Source organism: Egretta garzetta, unplaced genomic scaffold (assembly GCF_000687185.1).
Source record: "Egretta garzetta isolate BGI_Z169 unplaced genomic scaffold, ASM68718v1 scaffold321, whole genome shotgun sequence".
In the NCBI taxonomy this organism is placed as follows: domain Eukaryota; kingdom Metazoa; phylum Chordata; class Aves; order Pelecaniformes; family Ardeidae; genus Egretta; species Egretta garzetta.
In genome coordinates this window covers 1,426,759-1,446,718 of record NW_009258756.1, presented here as the reverse complement: position 1 = coordinate 1,446,718, position 19,960 = coordinate 1,426,759, and the positions used below count along the sequence as shown (strand labels likewise).

At 46.5% G+C, this 19,960-nt stretch overlaps 1 protein-coding gene across 1 annotated transcript in view; it reads left to right on the top strand.

The window, feature by feature from the left end:
- The window catches only part of HIPK2 (homeodomain interacting protein kinase 2), an 89,905-nt gene that overhangs the window by 45,336 nt on the left and 24,609 nt on the right, over positions 1-19,960 (top strand). Inside the window, 5 exon segments of the mRNA XM_009649238.2 lie at positions 9,003-9,126; positions 12,112-12,231; positions 12,948-13,034; positions 14,053-14,237; positions 18,015-18,177. Coding sequence (XP_009647533.2) covers positions 9,003-9,126; positions 12,112-12,231; positions 12,948-13,034; positions 14,053-14,237; positions 18,015-18,177 — 679 coding nt within the window.

Here is a 19,960-nt window from a genome sequence, read left to right as displayed (position 1 = left end):
GTGCCTGCTATGTGAGTGTCTGTGTGAACCCCTGTTTTTAAAGATGGATGCACATGATTTGCACTTGCCCAGCTCATCTCGGTAGCAGCACCGGGCTGTGTTTGCAGGCGCGCGGTGTGCACCCCCTCCACAGGGGTAGGGATTTTCAGCTCCCCTGTGTGTGGTGTCCACCTCTCTCTGCATTCACAGTAAGTGCAGGAAGAGAGCAGAAAAGATGGGACAGAAAAGGGAGACGGAGGTGCGCAGGAGAGGAAAAGAGACAGGGTTGTAAGTACTGCATGCGTGTTCAGGCTAAGGCAGGGTGAAGACGGGGAGGAGGTGCTGCAGCCTGGCTGAAAGCTGCGTATAGGCAAAGTCAAGTGAGATGTATTAAGTTATGTTTCTCCATATGTATTATATAGATGCCAGATTGACAACAAGTTGTAATTAAGCATGACATAAAGTCAGCTATACACAGCTGTATTATTCCTTAAAATTACAAGGGGTGAGGCCCTTTGGGGCACAGAGAAGTTCATGGAGGCTCCACCGTGGGAGGTCTGTAAGACAAGCTGGCTGAACGCTTGCCAGGAGTGACATAGGCATGGATGGCCCGAGCGCAGGGCAGGGAGGGAGCAGGTGACTTCCCGGGGCCGGGGCTAGCCCTGGCAGCCTCTGACACCATCCTCTGGAGTATTTTCACCCTTCCCAGTCAGGACCCTGGTGGAACATGAGCGGTGTCAAGGGGCGGGTAGTTTAGTCTGCTTCTATGATTTATTTGCTATTAAATACCCTTCATAATGATAGGCTCCCAAGGCTTGTTTGATAATTATGCCAATCAAGTCCAGAAGTAATTCTTGTGTAACTTGCTCTCTATTTTTAAAAGGCAGAAGAACTGTGTGTGTACACTTGCTAAAAACACCCTGGGACCTGCACCTGTACCCCCTGAAACACAACCAGCTATGTAGTGGTTTGCCTGCATGTAGGAGGATCGTGGTGACTTTCCTATTGACAAACGTATGGTATATGTACCATATACAGTCAGAGCAGTTCAGGTGGAAGGGGGCCTTGGGGAGGTCATTTAGCCCAACCTGCTGCTCAAGATGGGTTCAGCCATGAGATCAAGAACAGGACTTTGTCTTGACGGGTCTTGAAAACCTCCAAGGACAGCGACTGTGCAGCCTCTCGGGGCAGCCTGTGCTGCTGGTTCGTTTATCAGCACAGTGGAGCTGTTTTCCCTCTCCCCATTGGGAACCTCCCCAATTTCAGCTTGTCTGTTGTCCTCTCCGCCTCCTGCTGCCCACCTGAGCAAAGACCCTGGCACTATCTCCATGTGGAGGCAGGCTGTTGTCAGGTCCCCCATGGCTGTGTCTTCCTCCTCTGAGGTTCCTCCAGTTTGCCCATGCACTGGAGTCCCCAGGCTGAACATGGTATCCAGATGTGGCCTCGCAAGTGTGGCTGCAGGTGGGTCATCGCATTCCTCGGTCTGCTAACCCTGCTCCAGGGAGGCTTTTGGTCCAGCTGCCACCAGGGTCCTTGCTTCAGCCCACTGCCCCCAAATCAAGGTGCTCATGGCCTTTCCTGACGAGCGGTTCCCCAGGTATTGTCACCAGGGCTCACCCATCCCAGGGGCAGGACTTGGCATTTGTCTTGGCTGCACTTCAGAAGGTCCCCGTTGGCCTATGCCTCCTGCCCATCCAGCTCCCTCTGGGTGGCAGCCCTGCCCTCGAGCACATCACCAAGTCTCTCCAGTTTGGCATCACCCATAAACTGGATGAGAGTGCACTCTGCCTCCTCCCCCAGGTCAGTGATGAAGATGCTAAACAAGACCGGTCCCAGGATAATCCCCTGCAGTACCTCACTTGTTACCAGCCTCCAGTTTATATTTATGTCGTGTAACATAAACCATCACCGAAGGCTGAGTGGATCCAGCTTCCAGTCCTCTGAGCTGATACAGATATTTTTTGATGTGTTGCAAACTAATCTTGAGGGATGGGTGCGGGCCCTGTGAGCAATGCAGTGTTGGAGCTACCCTCTAGTGGTGGTTGTGCTGGTGGTCTGACAGCCCTGAAGCAACTCCTGCTACACCCACAGTCCTTTCCAGAAACTGGGTGTAGCTGTGTTTGACCTGTGAAATAGGGAGCGTGTTAGTGCACCCTACAGAGGCACTGTCCCTCCTTACAACTCAACCCAAAATATCTTTGTGGGTAAACAGTGTGCTCTGATACACTGGGTGACATTCCTCAACGGGCCTTTCCCTCCCTCATGAATATCCCTGTGTTGACTAAACTCTCCGGGTTTTGAACTTTATGCTGAATTCTGAATGGCACGGTGTGCTTGCATGTCCTGCGATGAGTTCTGACTCCCAGGGCTGTCCCTTGCTGTGATTCTGCTGCGTTGGTGCTTCCCAACATGGTTCAGAGATCATGGCACAGCCATTGAAGCCCTAGTGAGTGGTCTGCAGAGCTGTACCTCTTCTGTATGTGCTTCGTCTGAGCATCTGAGCAAACTCCAGCGCTCGGGGATGCAGGAGAAATGCAGATGTCCCACAGCGAGGCCAGCAATGAGGGTGAGCCTGACTCTCCCCAGCTGTGAGTGGCACAGGTGGGGTCTAGAGCTGCTCCTTCCCACTGCATGGGACAGGGAGTGAGCAAGCAAGCAAGCAGGAGCCATTGGTGCATGTAGGTGTTAAGCTCTGGCCCTGATGGAAGGCTTTTTCACAGGTGGGAAGTCTGCAACTGCCCAGCCCCAGAGTGGAGGAAGGCCTTGAGTCTGGGGGTCATCCATATTAGATGTCTGCATCCCTTCCAGGTGTCTGTGCGAGTGGAGAGGTGGAGGGGCAATGAAAATAGCAACTATAACATTTTGCTCCCAGAATATGAGCCTGTCTCCTTTTACAGCCCTTCACTGAAGAAGAGATTTGGGGTCTGAGAGGTAAAGAGGGGCAAAAAAGGTGCTGTATGCTCTCCACCTCCTTTAACTAAGAGCTAAGGGTGCTCTGCATGCTACAGTATATGGCAATGAAAAGTGGATGCCTCCACAAAATACAAAAGGGTCAAGTGAGCAGGTATGAGAAAGAGTCCATAAAGATGCAATAGAAAGGGTTCAGCTGGGAGGAAGATGGAGCCCTATTGCTTGAATAAAAGCCCCTTTGTAAGACGTGAAGGATGCAGTTCCTCCTCCTCGCAGGAGGTATCTTGGTGCATGGGAGAGCACAAGCACTGAGAGGGGTCAAGACCTGGGCGTGCAGCCAGTCAGTGCGTGCCCGCTCAGGCCGGGGGGTTCGGCTCCTGCCTCTCTGCTTCTGCCCAGGGGTCTCTGGATGGAGATGTGAAGGCTGCTGCTTCCTGAAGTTCAGGTGTTGGCAGGATCAGACTTAACAGGTAGAAGAAGGTGGGAGCTGTGTACGTTGACTCAACAGACAGCATCACTGTGGATCTGTCTGTCTGTACTGCCTGCAGCTGCCCGCAACCTTCTTCTAGAAGCTTCATCCCAAAGGCAAGAAGCAGGCACGCTCTTCGCTCAAGGTGCCAGCGAGTATCAAGTTTTAAGTTATATTTTTGTCTGATATGTATACTTGTCCATGAAGGACTCTGCTGAGACAATCACACTCAGCCACGGGACCCTACCAGAGGTGGTAAATTATCCCCAAGGAGGGCAGTTTGCAGGGGAGTTTTAAAATTCAGAAAGAGCCCAGCTCTTTGAATCCAAGTCTGTGGAAATGAATTTTTTTGGCATTTGTTTTTAATGTCCTGTGATGTGTGGGTGAAAAAGCCAGCGAGCTAGACTGGTAATTAATTTTCCTGACAGAAACACCAGACAATGAAATTACCCTGCCACAAAGCAGGGTTGCTAAAGTAAATACTCTGCCAGCAGCAGGCCTGAAAGCAGGACGGGGTCATATGTGAGGTGCAAGCAAATGATGAGATGGCACTTCTGCCTCTGGGGACCTGCGGGTGCTGCCAACGCAGGGACCCTCATACCCTGGGTCCCTGGCTCCCAGCGCCAGCAGCCCTCTGGTATGCACAGGAGTGTTCAAGCTGGGCTCCAAGGTGATGGGGGACTTGCCAGACCCAGCACTGAGCCGAACAGCAGGGCACCCTTTACTGGCCTGAGCTGGCTGCTTCTCTCTTGGAGATACAGGCTCTTGGGGGGGAGGTTTGATCTCTCCCATGTTGGTGGCGAGTGGTTTCTAAATCTTTGGTCTATGCTGGCGAGATCAGTGTGAGCTGTAGAGCAGGTTGTGCTTGCAGATACAGAAGGGGAGTGCCTTTCGTTGGGAGACATCGAAGGCAGCTCACAGGAGAGGAAGGACGGGAGGGCAAAGTTTTCTGTTTTCCCTCCATGTGTCTCATACCGGAGGCTGGAATTACTGTGCCGAGGGCGGTGCGGAGACACAGCCAAAAAACTGGCGGGTAGCGGTAAATGAGGACATTCCTGCACGTTCCGAGGTATCTGGCAACGGGCTGCCTTTGCATGGTTTCAAACAAGATCCCCGTCACAATCAAAAGATTTGGTGAGTCTGTGTTAAAACAAGCAGTGTTGTCGGTACAGAAAACGCTGTGCAGCCCTGGAGTGATCTGCTGAAGACCTCAGTGCTGTTCTGGGAGGACCTGCCACCATGTGAATCATCCTTCTAATTTATATTTGCAATACTCTGATGTGCATGCTATTAAAGGGCATTTTCCCCTGTTACACAGTGTTACCAGCTGCAGAATGGAGAAATCCCACATAAGAACTGGCTAAGACACGGAAATGTTTTCTTTCCCTTTGGAAAAGAGAATTACACCCTTCTTAGAGCTGAGCTAAATCTGAGTGCTTTTAGGAATAAAAGGGTCAGCTGTGGAGCGGACTGCATGCACATTTTAGGACCAGAGTTATTTAATGTATTAATTATCTGTAAAAAGTGGTGGACCAGCAGTGAAGTGCTTAAGTGTGCAGATACCACAGACTTGTTTAGATGAGGCTGCAGAAAAGAGTGAGGAACATTTAAGGGACTTGATCTAGATTACAGACAACATTATGCCAGATCAGTGTAGTACTGAAAGGCAGTAAACATTGGAAGAGGAAAACCGAACTATTTCTACATAATTCTATGTCCTAAATTAACTGCAGCTCCTCTGGAGAAAGGACTGTGTGTCTCAGAGGATCTCCCAGATAAAACATCTGCTGAAATGGCTTGTGTCACTCCAAAAGCAAACAAAGTATTAGGCTCAGGGAAGACTGGAACGCAAAAACATTCTGCAAATAGCGTAAAATAGGTCTGGGGAATATCCTCATGTTTAACTGTTTCTAGGTCTGTTCAGCCTGTCTGCAAGCAGTCAGGTCAGGAAGAGGAGTTGTAGGGCCAGGCGCTGGAAGTGAATTGAAACATCCGTGGGGTGGAACACTGAGAAGCCAGAAGCTGCTGCAAACAAGGGAGAACAGAACAGAAAGATAAAAATAGCTAGTGCTAAGAGAAAGGTGATTCAAGTGCTTTTGTCTTCACCTCTAGGTCTATCTATGTGAGCATGAAGTGAGAGGTGACAAATTTAAACCTGATGCAGGAAAACCAGGCTTCAAACAACTGAGTTAAGATGCTATTGAAAGCAGAAGGTTGCCTGTGGATCTCCATGCCACAGTGTGTGATTGAAGTCAAGATCTCACCTTGTCTTAAAAAATTGACATTTCATGTCAAGAAAGAGAGGAGTTCCATAGATAAAGGTCTATGTGCGGAAGGATCTATGCATCCATAACTGAGCATGCAGAACGATTTCCACCCCGCAGAGGTTTGGAAGGCATTTTATCAGTGGACGAGTTGTTTTATTACAGAACTTGTAGCATCCTTCACCAAAACGCTTGGTGTTGGCCATTAGCAGAGTGTGCCAACACCTGCGGGGTGACTCCAGCTCTCTCTTATGCACAGCAAACAGGAGGTGGCTGCTGGCTGAAAATCTGGAAGCCTGTGGGGTGTCAGATAACCTGTTGTTCTTTTGGTGTCTTAATGACTGCTCAATTAAGTTAACAAGGTCTTTTTGTCTTAGAGGCCACTCCCTCTGCATGGAAAAATTGCAGTCACAACGCAAAGGCAGGGCAGTGGATGCTGGCTGTGGTGTACGTAGGGCACCGTATCACTTCAGTCCTGGCGATTCTCATCACTGTTCCAAAATTGTCATCTATTTGGGGCTGAATGGGCGAAGATTGCAACTAATGTTTAGGCTTGATTGAGTGATGCAAATATCAGCTTTCAAAAAGATAAAATAAGAGAAAACTATCTCACCACCTCCCCTCCCTACCATGATAAGGTCTGGTTTAATGTAATGAATGACATTGTGTTTAGTTGCCTTTTATGTGTCTAAATGGTATGGACACTGGTTTTGTGCTTTTCTTTGCGACAGTGGAGGTGCAAAACTTCTTTTGTGTGTGAAAAAGAAATTCCTTCCTAATTGCTGCACTCCAGAAGCTGGAGCTTTAAGGAAAACCTGCTGGACAGCTGAAGACTCATGAGAAAAAAAAATCAGAAATTTTGGAACCTCCAATTCTAGGCCATCCCTTTTTGCAGGGGTCTGGAGGTGTTGGCAGCATAAGTGTGGGGAGCGAGGGGAGGAGGTGTGTGCTGCATATGACAGCATGTTTTTATGAACAGGGAGGTTTCCACGCAATATCACGTTGGGAATATCCCACCGACAGTCCACCCCTCCGCTCCCTCCACTTGAGTTAGTGGGAGGGATTTGAAGTTCAGGCGATGCGTGGCTGAGCTCTCATTAGTGACCAGGGACATTTCCTTCACAATGTGGAAGGCAGACAGGGAGAGGCAGATGGCTTTGAATGCAGGATTTACATAGTAATGAGATTCAGGTCACCGTAGCTGTCTTTTTCTCTCTGCATTTTGTCTAGGTGTCGGAGTAGTGTGCAGGGATGATGGAATGGGGAGGAAAGGAGGAAAATTAACCCCTTGTTCCTAGGGAGAGATTGGTGTTTGTTAAAATAAAAAGTTTGTCACAATAGGCTAAAGAACAGTGGGGTATGAGAACAACAAGCGCAGATGAAGCTAGAAGGGCTAAGGGTAGCTGCTTTTTAAGTTTCTGGCATGTTTTCTGTGGGAATGGCACAAAGCATCCTAGCCTTAAAATCCCAGAATTTCCCGTAATTTTTACGTTGTGCGTTGCTGGTTTGAGAACAGGTAGTGTTGGACTTTTATCGTTACCAGTCAACTCAAAATTGGTGAAGTTTGTGGACTGAAGATAGAGCATGGATTCTTGCTACAGGGCCTTTGCTTGTTTCCTTGGGAAAAATTACCTATTTTGCTTGGTTTCTTGGCTAAAAATGTCTCTTCACATGACTATGTAACGGTGTGATTAAAACTTAGTATTTTCCACTGCTATTGGTAATCCTTAGTATGATCTCACTAATGTCAGATTTTATCCTGATGGCAGATGGGAAACTGGGAACCGTGGGCCCTATTTCCAGCTCTGGATGGTGGCATTTGATTTGCTCAATAGTCAACCCCAGGCATTCCCAAAGTATGCATCATAGCTTGAGAAATCCCAAGGCTGTTTTTACAATGACGAAAGTTTTAAAGCAACACATATTTCTTTCTTTTATCTGTCTTCTGCTTTTCTTTTTTTTTTTTTTTTCATAGTTAGAGGAGTATGGGAAAGTAAGTTTTGATTTCTGGTGTATATCACCTGACTCCAGAAGCTGGGCTTTTAGAGGAAAGTATTGCAAGATCTGCAAGAAGAACAAGAGAGAAGCCTTAGGTGATCCCTGTGTAAAATAGGAACTATGGCACCCAACTGCATGTGGAAGTCTGGGCTGAGATACAGAAAGCAAGGAAGGTGTTTGTGTGCAGAGGGTGTGTGTGTGTGTAAGTTTTCAGTATTTGTAAGATAATTTTGATTCTTCCACGTTGCTTTTGAAACACAAAGTGTTTAGGGCGCTAAGGGGAAGATTCATCTTGTCTCACCTTGGCTGCTGGAGTTTAGGGAACTTGTCTAGCCTCAGTGAAGAAAGATTCAAACCATCCCAAGACAGTGGACAAATCCCCATTTTGGGGGGGGGGGGGACGGACAGACAGAGGGGGGAGAATGTGTGGGTGTCTCTCCATTGCCTGCATGGTCTGCATGGTACCTAGCTAAGATTTGACACCAGCTTCTACCTGGCTGAAAGGTAAAATGACCCTCACTTTAAGGTCCTGTGGAAGTCTGAGCTGAGACTGGTCTTGCTTAATTGGGCGTCTCCTCCATGCCCTGGCGGGGAATCCTCCTGGAGAGCTAAAGCAAAGCTTTTACCTTGTCCTCTCCTTCCTCAGCAGGGCTAACGCCAAAACTCACTGAGCAAAGGTGCCTTGGCGGGCATCTCCTGAAGCCAGCAGTAAAGGCAGAGCGGGAGAGCTGCCGCATTTCGTCTGCTTGGGCTGGAAGGGAAGAGGAAATCTAGTCAGGCGCCTGGGGCAGACTGGGAAGTGAAGGCTGCCTGGCTACTTCCTCCTGAGGAAAAGGCTTAGGTCTAATAGATCTAATTACATTATTTCTCTGGTTTATGGTTCCGTCCATTTGTTTAAAACGTCAGTAATCCTTTTATACCAGTCCTGTAATGATTATTTAAGGCCTGGCTGTACGTGAGGCCCCCTGACTGAGGATGCCTGACCGCAGGGTGCCCCCGCGGCTCCCCCACGGGAGGGCAGGCTGGGCCTGAGGGCCTCGGGTGGGGGCCCAAATTGGGCAGCCTCAAATACGCAGCCTTCATTTCGTGCTCCGCTTTCCCACCTGCCGGACGGGAGTAACGGCAGCTCTCTCCTTGGCAAGCTGCTGCAGAACCTGGGGCTGTCTCCTGGCAAAACGCTGCCAGAGGACTCTTCCGCAAGGATAAACACTCGCTGACTAGCGCCTGGCTAGCAGGCACGTCATTGCCAGTGGCTAGCGGGGCCCTCAGCCCTGTAGGAGCGATGGCCCCCGTTGGCAGCAGGCAGCTTTGCTCTGGGTGGGCCCCCCTGTGCCGGCGGATCCGCTCCCCTTGCTGATGTTTTCTAACCTCTTCCTTTGCAGAGCCCCCGAAATCATCCTCGGTTTACCGTTTTGTGAAGCAATCGATATGTGGTCGTTGGGATGTGTCATTGCAGAGCTGTTCTTGGGCTGGCCGTTGTACCCGGGAGCTTCGGAGTACGATCAGGTGGGTACGGATATTGCCCTGGGTGCTGGTAAGGGCATGGATGTTCATGGGCTAGAGGGTTTTTTCCCTTCTTTTGTCAGAGTGAACGGACGCCAACTTTTTCTGTTTTGCTAATAGGGCATATGTGGTTCTTGCCCACCCCCGAGTCAACTTTTTCATTGTCCACCTGGGGTATTTATTCTAGGTAACCCAGTGTGCTGCTCGGCACGCTGGCTTTTAAGACCCGACTGCCGAAATGAAATCTCAATCGAGAGTCAACGCTGCTGTTGGCTGGGGAGCTCTGTGTCTCTTCTGACTGAGCAGAGCAGGCACCCTTCCTCTGCTGTGGCAGCAAGTGCTGAATAAAGGTTTATTTGTTAGAAGAAACTGCGCAAACTCTGCTGCATTTCATAACCCCTTTTATGAGGGTGCGTATTAAAAGCAATGGCAAGAAGGAGAACGTTCACAGTGGTGTAGGTTTCCAGTTAATATAAGCTGTCGTACTTCTCTCCCTATAGGCTTTTACGCTCCTTTTGTAGACCTAAAACTGATAGCGCAGCAGCTGCTAGAGCCAGGGCTGCAGAACACTTTCCACTCCCGTAGTCTTCTTCAGGGTGATCTTAGCTATCTGCAAATGCAGCCTGAAAAGGGTCTTTTTTTCTTTTAGAAAATTAAAAAAAAAGAAAAAAGAAGAGCAGGGTAATGAATACGTTTTTCATATACGAAAATGTTTCTTTGACTCTTCTTTGCTAACTAGTATTTTTTTAGTCAGAGCTTTAAAGGTGAAATTTGGCAGGGGAAATAACCCGCAGTGAAGAGCAGGGCCATTAGTGACTCCAAAGGAAATCAGACATAGCTGAAAAACTTACAAGCATTTGAAAATCACATACCAAGCATGAAGAGTAGATTTCTTTTTCCTCCCTGCTGCACCCCAAAAGCCATAAAACACACAGCTGAAAAAGAAATCACCATATTCCTACCTGCCCAACTTAACTGCCCAGCACAACGCTTCCTCCGGTGAAGTACAGTGAGGGCTCCTGGTGGGCTGGGAAAGGGGTAGGGGCTGATCCTGGCCCCTTGCTGCAGCCCGAGTCCCCCTACAGCACTGGCGCTGGGCTGCGGGCAGGATCCTGGTGCTTCTCAGGTGCATGAGCTCCGATGGACCTAAGGAGCTGCAGAGCCGAGCAAGCCATGCTCAGTGAACTGGGTCCAGAGTGCTTGGAAATCTTTGAAACCACGGCTGCTTTTTATACCTTTATTTATTTAATTTATTTTTTTTTTTACCCCTCTCTGTCTCTTCTCTCAAAAATGCTTTCCATTCTTCCCTGGGATTCTTCTAGAGTAGATGACTATTTTTAGTAATTTTGCAGAGTTTGCATCAATCTTGCGGAGCGAAACGTTCAGGAGTCAGGAGATGCCAAAGTTAAGGTATCGTGTGGCACCCCAGACATGTGTGAGATTGGTCTTTAATTGTGTAATCACAGACCCCTTTCTCCTTTGAATAAATAAATTAAAGTCCTGGAAACGCATGCGTAGCATCTTTTAGCTGTGCAAGTGCCAGCAAGGTCATACTCATGGAAGTAACCCAAATAACAAATGAAGCCATGTAGGCAATGGAGATGAAGTACTTTACATACCATGAGGGTGTCAGTTCATTTGAGTGTATATTTCATCTAAGTTCAAAGATAGTCACTTCATAGTCCTCTGTTTTGAACTTCAAACTGCTCCTAGGAAAGGCTGTGCTCTCAGCTGGGGGTAAAAACAGCGAAAGTTAGAGTGCAAATATCAAATTGTTGAAATTAGCTCCTGGAGAGGAGTGCGTGACATAAAAAGGTGCAAAGCAGTGAAACACCCCATTGAAACCTCTGTGTGGGTCTTTCTCTTTGACCTCTAAAACCTAGGGACTTTCCTCCATTTATCCGTAGGCTTTGTGGGAGTGTACTGTAAGGGTGAGCTTCCAGTGATGTATGTGATAAATGGAGGGATGCCATATGGGAATTCTTTCCTCTCATTCCTTACACTGGGTTGGTTTGGTTTTTTTTTTTAAGTCTAACTACGTGCTAAGTTTTCTCTTTCTTTGTTCTATTGCTTTATTTATTTAAATATTTTTTTTTTACCCCTCTCTGTCTCTTCTCTCAAAAATGCTTTCCATTCTTCCCTGGGATTCTTCTAGAGTAGATGACTATTTTTAGTAATTTTGCAGAGTTTGCATCAATCTTGCAGAGCGAAACGTTCAGGAGTCAGGAGATGCCAAAGTTAAGGTATCGTGTGGCACCCCAGGCATGTGTGAGATTGGTCTTTAATTGTGTAATCACAGACCCTTTCTCCTTTGAATAAATAAATTAAAGTCCTGGAAACGCATGCGTAGCATCTTTTAGCTGTGCAAGTGCCAGCAAGGTCATACTCATGGAAGTAACCCAAATAACAAATGAAGCCATGTAGGCAATGGAGATGAAGTACTTTACATACCATGAGGGTGTCAGTTCATTTGAGTGTATATTTCATCTAAGTTCAAAGATAGTCACTTCATAGTCCTCTGTTTTGAACTTCAAACTGCTCCTAGGAAAGGCTGTGCTCTCAGCTGGGGGTAAAAACAGCGAAAGTTAGAGCGCAAATATCAAATTGTTGAAATTAGCTCCTGGAGAGGAGTGCGTGACATAAAAAGGTGCAAAGCAGTGAAACACCCCATTGAAATCTCTGTGTGGGTCTTTCTCTTTGACCTCTAAAACCTAGGGACTTTCCTCCATTTATCCGTAGGCTTTGTGGGAGTGTACTGTAAGGGTGAGCTTCCAGTGATGTATGTGATAAATGGAGGGATGCCATATGGGAATTCTTTCCTCTCATTCCTTACACTGGGTTGGTTTGGTTTTTTTTTTTAAGTCTAACTACGTGCTAAGTTTTCTCTTTCTTTGTTCTATTGTTTTAAATGCCTCCTGCCCTCCTTCAAGGAAGACCTCTGGAGATCCTCACAGGATGAACAAATGACCTCTCATCCTTCTCTTACAGATTCGCTATATTTCACAGACGCAGGGCTTACCAGCAGAGTATTTGTTAAGTGCAGGGACAAAGACTACAAGGTTTTTCAACAGGGATACAGACTCACCGTATCCTTTGTGGAGGCTGAAGGTAGGAAGACGTTCCCTTGTTTCTTTTGCCTTGCAGTCGTGGGTTGGAAGTGAGGAGACATTCAGATCACCTCAGAGCCTAGGTCTTTGCTTTTTACAATGCAGCACAGACATTGGGTGGGTAAAACTGCCGTCCCCGAAGTCTGCAGCCCTTAGCCCACCTGCTGGGCACGGCTTTGTAGGAAATTTAAGTCTGGAATTGACCTGGAAATCTCCCTCTAAATAGTCAATGAATTGATGTGTAGTTTAAATGAAACATGCCCTGGGCAGACTTTGCTCTAATACCTAATGCATTGGGTGAAAAAAAAAAGAAAACTTTTTAATTCTTACAGTCAAAACTGTGAGTAATGCAAGTGAGCCCTGAGTGTCTCGTACCAGTGCGTTTGGCTGCATTCAGTCCCCAAGGAGAGAGGCCAGTGGGCTTCTGGCTGTAAGGATGGGATGCTGAGCCTCATGCTGGGGTAGGTGTAAGAGACCTTTGGGACTCCCACTGTAGTGGGGAAGATCCTCTGGAATGAAAAAGAAGAGATAAATCACCGTGTGACACAAAAGCTGTCGTATAACCATAGCGGAGATAGTGTAAATGTTATCTGGTCAGGCAAGAGAGACACAGTGGTCTCTGTTGAGGGCAGGATAAGGCACAAGCTGGAAGTGGCACGTAACCCACAGCCGATTGCAGGGAGGTTCTGTTCAATGCCTGTCTCCTGTTTTGAGCAGACGCCAGATGATCATGAGGCAGAGACGGGGATTAAGTCGAAGGAAGCAAGAAAGTATATTTTCAACTGTTTGGATGATATGGCACAGGTAAGAGCATTGGTGAGTAACCAGCAAGACTGCCTCTCGTGCTTTCGGGCAACGCTAACAAAGGGGAACTACACGATTTCTCTGTGTATCCTGTTCTTGTGCTAGCTCCTGAGAAATACCGGGGTCATGCCTACCAAATCAGCTCATTATGGTCTGCTTTATAGGGAAAACTGCACGTAAGGGCATGCGGGCTCAGTGCGCTGTAGTAAAGCAGCCTTGGAAAATGGCTAAGTGACATCTCTGAATGTCAAAATCCTGCGTTTTCTTTTGCCTCTCCAGTGTTCCGCTGTGCAACTGCTGGCAAGTCACTTACCTCTCTGAGCTTTAATATTTCCATTTGTAAAATGGTGACATTGGAAATAATTACCATGGCTGCAGAAGAGCGTGCTCTCTGTAAACTGTGGCTATCTGGGGAAACGGGGAGTACTAATTCACTGTGTCAATTCTGTGTGGTTGTGAAAGTTAATTCCAGCATAACCATTCCTGCCATGGGAGTTTGTGCTAGCAAACAAGCTAGCACACAAAACTGGCACAACTCTAGCAGAAACTGGAGTCGGTGCTAGCCAAGTCTAGATGTTGTAGCATTTGCCAGCAAACATGCAGAAATGGAGGGCTGTATAAATGGATGAAATAACATACAGGGGTTTTTTTTTGCTGGCACCTGATACATGAATGGGATGTTTCCCATAAACCTACTGGCAATTTTTATTTATTTTATATATCTTTTTTTGCTGACAGGACACATAGTTAAGTATCTTATAGCACTGTCCTTTATATGATAAATATACTGATTATCAGAGCTTGCCTGCTACCACATGGAAGCTGTTCATCTTCAGTGGAGGGTGACTAGGTGTTTCATTAGCCATTGACCCAAGCAAGCTGAACGCTTAACAGTCTGTCTGGAGACCTGACATACAGAAGCCAAATGACTAGCCACCGCGGAGTCCGCTGCGTGACTTCAGCAACTACCCCTTTACGCAGGGAGGCTTGCGGGGCATGTGCTTCCTTTCTCCTTTAGGTGAACATGACAACTGATTTGGAAGGAAGTGATATGTTGGTGGAAAAGGCGGACCGGCGGGAGTTTATAGATCTGTTAAAGAAGATGTTGACGATAGATGCAGATAAGAGAATAACACCCATTGAAACTCTGAACCACCCCTTTGTCACCATGACGCACTTGCTGGATTTCCCTCACAGCACACAGTACGTGGCTTTCGTTTCCCTTGGGTTTTGAATTGAGGGGTGAAGAGGAGAGCTGGTTGTGGTCGAGACCAAATGTATCTGCGGGGCATTATTAAGACGCTTAAGCCTTAAGTTTTAATCTTTTTCTGGTTAAAAAAAAAGAGGTTTACCAACTCTTAAGGTTGCAAGAATTGTGTTATAGGTGCTTGGCATTTAAAACACTGCAGAGCGTGCTACATTCATTATGTAAATATTCAATAATTACATATGTTTGCATTAAAATGCAGAAGAAATTATGCAATTAGTGCTGAAAGTATTAGTATATCTCAGAGTAATATAGCCCTGATTGTTACTACAGTAATCAGCCTGATCTGCAGTGGGGAGCCGACCCTTCCTCCCAGAACCTTCCCATGTTGCAGGGGTCAATTTGGGGCTGTTTGCTTTTTAAGGGAAGAGCTTTTTCTGCAGTAGGCTGGTTTACAGGCACAGGCAACAGGACAAGGAATTCAGTTTTCAGCTTTGTTGTTGCCTGCTTATGTAACCGTAAACACCACGCTCTGACCTCAGCTGACATGCCTGTGGAATGGAGATGGGTTCCACTGCCCGATGGAGATGTTGAAGAAGCGTCATGCCTTGAAGCCTGACTCCCCCTTCTCCTAAGGCTGCGTCACGGGGCGTAGCAGCCTGAAACACAGGATACCTGCACCCAGCACATTGCTCTTGTCCCCTGGGCAGTTCACGTAGGGCCAGGCTTCTCAAGTGCAAGTGAAGGCAGACATGTAGTGGGAGTTTTTGAAAGCCCTCGGGACACCTGGCTTTGAACATCCTGCTCTACAGCAGTTTTCAGTTCAAGGTGCTTTTGCAGGCTGTCCCTTCACCTCGTCAGGAGAACAGAGTTACCGGCACAGCATTGTACTTCACTGGGTGCCAAAGGCTGTCAGAAGCTCAGGTACGAAAATAAAGAGGACAGCTTAAAAAGCCATAGAGTATGGTTGTGGGAGCGCTGCAGAACAATGGGTTACTGTGTCACCTCTCCTGCCCCTGTGCGTGTGCTCTTCCTTGTGGTATTTCCAGTTCACGTAAGGTAGTTTTCCCTCTGTGAAGGAGCTGTAGCTGCCTTTTTGCTACATTTATCGCAAGATAAGAGCAGCTGCTTACCTGAAGGTAATGGGTGCATGGTCTGTGTAGACCCAGCCTTACCCTGCATAGACATCGTTCAGCATTGTTATCTATAAGTAAATAATAAGTGGTAAAAGTAACGAAAACAAGATGGGAGATTGTTGTGCTAAAGAGAGAGAGAGTAAGTTTCATATAAAAACGTTCATAAACTGAAAAAGATGGTATTTTCTAACAGTGTTACCATCACATACTGAAGTCTTTTAATTTGCAACAGTCCTTTTTACTGTGCAACAACCGTTTGTGTAAGATAGGAGAGATTTGTGGCTTAATGCATCGCCATCAGAAATCATTCTGCTAACGCAACAGACCATAATCGCATCTTCATTTTTGAAGTGCTCACTTGTGGCTGCTCAGGCAAAGCCCCAGAAAGGTTGAAAATATCATTGGGGGAAATAGCAATGAGAATTTTACCCGAATAAAAAATTCAGCATCAGGTCTCTGAATACTAAATGCTGTGCCAGCCGGGTGCGTAACCCCACGCAGCCCCTCCACGTTGGAAGCTGTGATTGGTAAAGAGAGCAATAAGCTGTAACCAGCATGGCAGGCTGATGGAAATTTTGTCTGTGATTGCCTGTGGTTTTGAGAATAGAAACTTCAAAGCCTCAAGAGATGCAGGGAGTTGTAATCTCTCTTGAAAGTAAATCAGGCAGCAGAGAAAGTGAAAATATATGGAAGATATACTTTCTGGAAGGAATCTCTGCTGTGGCATGCTTCAGAGAGGCTGCAGATTCGAGCAGCCCAAGAGGGGCTGTTCTGCTTACTTCCAAGCAAACAGCAAAGTGACTTTAGCTCCCTGTTTCACGTATTTAACTGCCTGGCTCTTAAACTGTAGGCTGCTCTTCAGTCTTTCTGTCCTGTTTTGCTCTGTCTCTGCCTTCTTTTTTTTCCTTTTTTTTAAAGACAGAGAACACAGTATTACATTAATAGAGATTATACCTTGTTATACAAAACTTTCTGGTAACACACAGAGTTTACCTTGTACAGAATATATACTCTTTCCAGTGTTTTCCGCTTTTTTGGGGGTTCTATTCATACCTGACTGGAAAAAGGCAATCCGTAGTTTTCTATAGTCACTTGATAAATGTGTTTGATTTTTCTGAATGTTCTGCGACTTACAGGTATTTCGTAGCTCTTTAAATGAATGCACATAATGCGCAGCTATGCACAGTGTCCTGAGCCTGTCTCATCTGCAGGTGTTTATGGCACAGATCCAGTTATCAAGATAGTACCTGTAAGAGAAGAAAAATTGCCATGTGAGTAAGACAAGATAGGGATGAAAAGATCTAGATTCTCTTCCTGACCAACCCTAGGGATCATATGAGCTTGTTTCTTTTGAAAGGACTTTTTTTTTTTCTTGAAAATTATGTGAGGATGTGTTTACCTCCCCTACTTCTAACAGCTTAGATTGTTACAAAAGAAATTATGCATACAGCTGATTTTTTACAGCTACAGCTGATTTTTACTGCTTGGATTTTCTATTTTTCTGGGTTGGGATAATGGAAATAAAATAAATGCCTTTATACTTTTTTTTGAGTTGTGTTTCAGACTCTGAGGTCACATTTGTAAAAACAATTATTATGGAAGAATTGTGGAAAACCAGTATTGGGTTTTAGACATTGGAAAAATGAGATTTTATTGAAAATACAGTTTTGCGCAAGATCGCCATGTTCTTATCTCTTAAACCTCTGTATGCTTTGGTATCCCAATTATAAAAATGAAATACCGGTAGTTTCGTGTACCAGACACCTAGAGTGCTCTAGCTTTGCAGAGAGTATTTCATCTCCTTTACTGGGGATACAAAATATGATACTTCTCAAGATTTCCATTGCTATATCAATAACGTTTAAAGAAAAGTCTGTGTAGAGGGGGAGGCTGTAATCTTTCCCCCCCCCCCGAGATCCAATTCTCAGTCTGAGATAACCTCAGAACCCGATTCCCTTGGGGCGTTGATGAACCTGATTTGGCATAACCTTCTGCTGCATGAATCGTCCCATTGGCCTCAAGAGGACAGCTCCTGTGCTTTCAGATTAGCATCTGCAGAAGCGTTTAGCCAGACGGGGGCAATGTTTTAAGCACTAGGCTGGACTCAGCTCTCAGTGAACTACTTTTTAAAAGGAACAAGTAAGATTTTTCAGGGGTCTCAGTGACCAAGAACAGTAAAATTCTTCCTTGCAGAAGACTTGTAAAACTACCTTTAGGCTTACACTGAGGCAGAAAGCGTGAGTTGTCTTTTCCTCTCAGGCTCAGTCATCAGAAAAAAACAGCACCTATTTACCTTTCTTGCTCTCAGTCTCTTTCACTCTTTTAAAATAGCCACCTATAGAGCAACCAATTTGCTTGCTTTTTGTTACTTCCATTGCAGTGCTCAGACCCATGGGGGCACCCAAAAGTCCCAGAGCAGCCACTCTCGTCTTGACACACATTTGGCCCTCTTCAGTACAGGGCTAATCTGACTCTCACTGGTTAAGAGAGACCCGCATATAATAGCAAAGGGCTTTACGAGCCTACAAAGTGCTAAGCCTGCTGTTGAGACCTAATGCAGGGCCACTGTGATGAACTGTTACCTCTGTTGGTCGGTTGGTTGATTTTCTGTCTCTTCCTTGTCCTTTCCTTACACAGTGTCAAGTCCTGCTTCCAGAACATGGAGATTTGTAAGCGACGGGTGAATATGTATGACACAGTGAACCAGAGCAAGACGCCATTCATCACCCATGTAGCCCCAAGCACATCAACCAACTTGACCATGACTTTTAACAACCAGCTGAACACAGTCCACAACCAGGTAAGGGCATCGATCAGAAGCAGCCAGTGCTTGAAACCTTCATGTCAGTAGGATCTAGAAGATGAAAAGCAAAGTAGCATCCCATTTAACATGCCTGCAAAAAGATGGTACTTTTTTACTCTCCTTCCTCTGCTCTTCCTCATTCTCTTTTCTTCAGGCAAGTGGTAATCTTCTGACATCTTGTGCAATGGTGAGATGTTGCCCTCATTGTTTGTGTTGTTGTTGGGAGTGATAAATCCTGCTTACTTGGGAAGTTGCTATGGGGAAAAGCTCTTTAAGTCCCTTAAGGCAGCAAGCAGGACTGCACTCCCTGGGTCAGGCAGAGGTACTTGTGATCTTACAGCACTTCTTCAACTGGAAGTAAAAAGATTTTAAATCCTTCGATAACAGGCACAGCACTGTAACCAATCAACAGGAAGGAAGAGTTTAGTGATAACGTTTATTCTTATCTCTTGTTGGTTTTACTCCAGGTGCCACAGTTGACGTGGGGACCCTGTGCACATATCCCCACTCCAAACACATTGCACTCTACATTGGTGGGCTCTGGCTTTGTAATCATGCTTTCGACTCTTGTATTAGTTCTACGTGCCCCAGTGTTGGGGGGTGCTGAGCTGGCAAATTTTATGTGACTAGCAGGCTAAGTTGTTTACTGCAGTACTGTTTTACAACAGTTAAAGGAAACTCCCCAGGCACAGCAATCTAGGAGACTGAAGCTCAAGAAACAGCTACTGTCTTTTAAGCCTGTTGGGAACAGGCTGCTCAAGGTTCACTCTAGAGATTGCAGGTGGTGTTGCGGAAATCGTGCTTGGAAATCAAGGGAGCTAAAGGAGTCTGCGTAGATGTACAGGGTGTTCCTGTGTTGCTCAGAAAACCAGACTTCATGACACAGTTCTCAATACGTGTGATCACAGAAGGCCTTTCAGAACAATTCATTAAGCAGATGCAGACAGAGATAGGTCATGGCTTGGTGTCATAGGTTATGTTACAAACACTGGTTCCCTTTCTTGGCTGTTTCTGAGGTGCTGACTAAAGAAACGCGTGCTACATGCTCCCCTAGGCCCCAGCTGAGGGGCAGAGGCACCATTTCTACTGCAGTTGCTAGAAGGAAATTCAGACTTGCTTTCGTTTCCTCACAACTCACTTGATGTTAAGATTGGTTGTTGGCTCTGGAGGTCCCTGGTATCTCTGAATTCTCATAAGGGGTGTGTGTTTTGAGCAGAAGCAGTATCTCCAGTGTTCCTAGAAGTGGTAGAAACGTTTCCTGGAAGGCTGTTTTGATTTGAACAAGCTCTAAACCTTTCACTGTTCTCTTCAACATACCAGTCATCTTGGCTCTCTGGTGCTCCCTTGTCTTTGCAAAGTATCTGGGGATTGCCTCCTTCCAGTTACAACTCCTGAGATTAGGAGTGTGAGAGCTGTCGTGGTTGCTGCTTCATGTGTTGCACAGGGGAACAGATTGCACTTTGCTGCCTCTGCACGGAGAGGGGAGGAGGAGGAAGAAGAAATGTTTCACCGTCACATCCTTCATGGCTGTGGTTGTCGCTGTGGCAGTGCAGCATGGGTACCCTTCCTGGGCCCAGTGACAACCAGGACAGTGCGAAATGCTGAGCCTGCTGCCTCCTGCAGCCTTGATCAAAGCCTCATCCTGGGTGCATACGTTCAGTATGAGAAAGTGTGGTCTCACCTATCTCCAGCAGTGATGCTGGTGCATTTAGTTGGAGAGGGAAGGCGGGCTCTGGCCTGGTAGAGCTTGGTTGCCTAGACATGAGTGCTAAGGGCATGT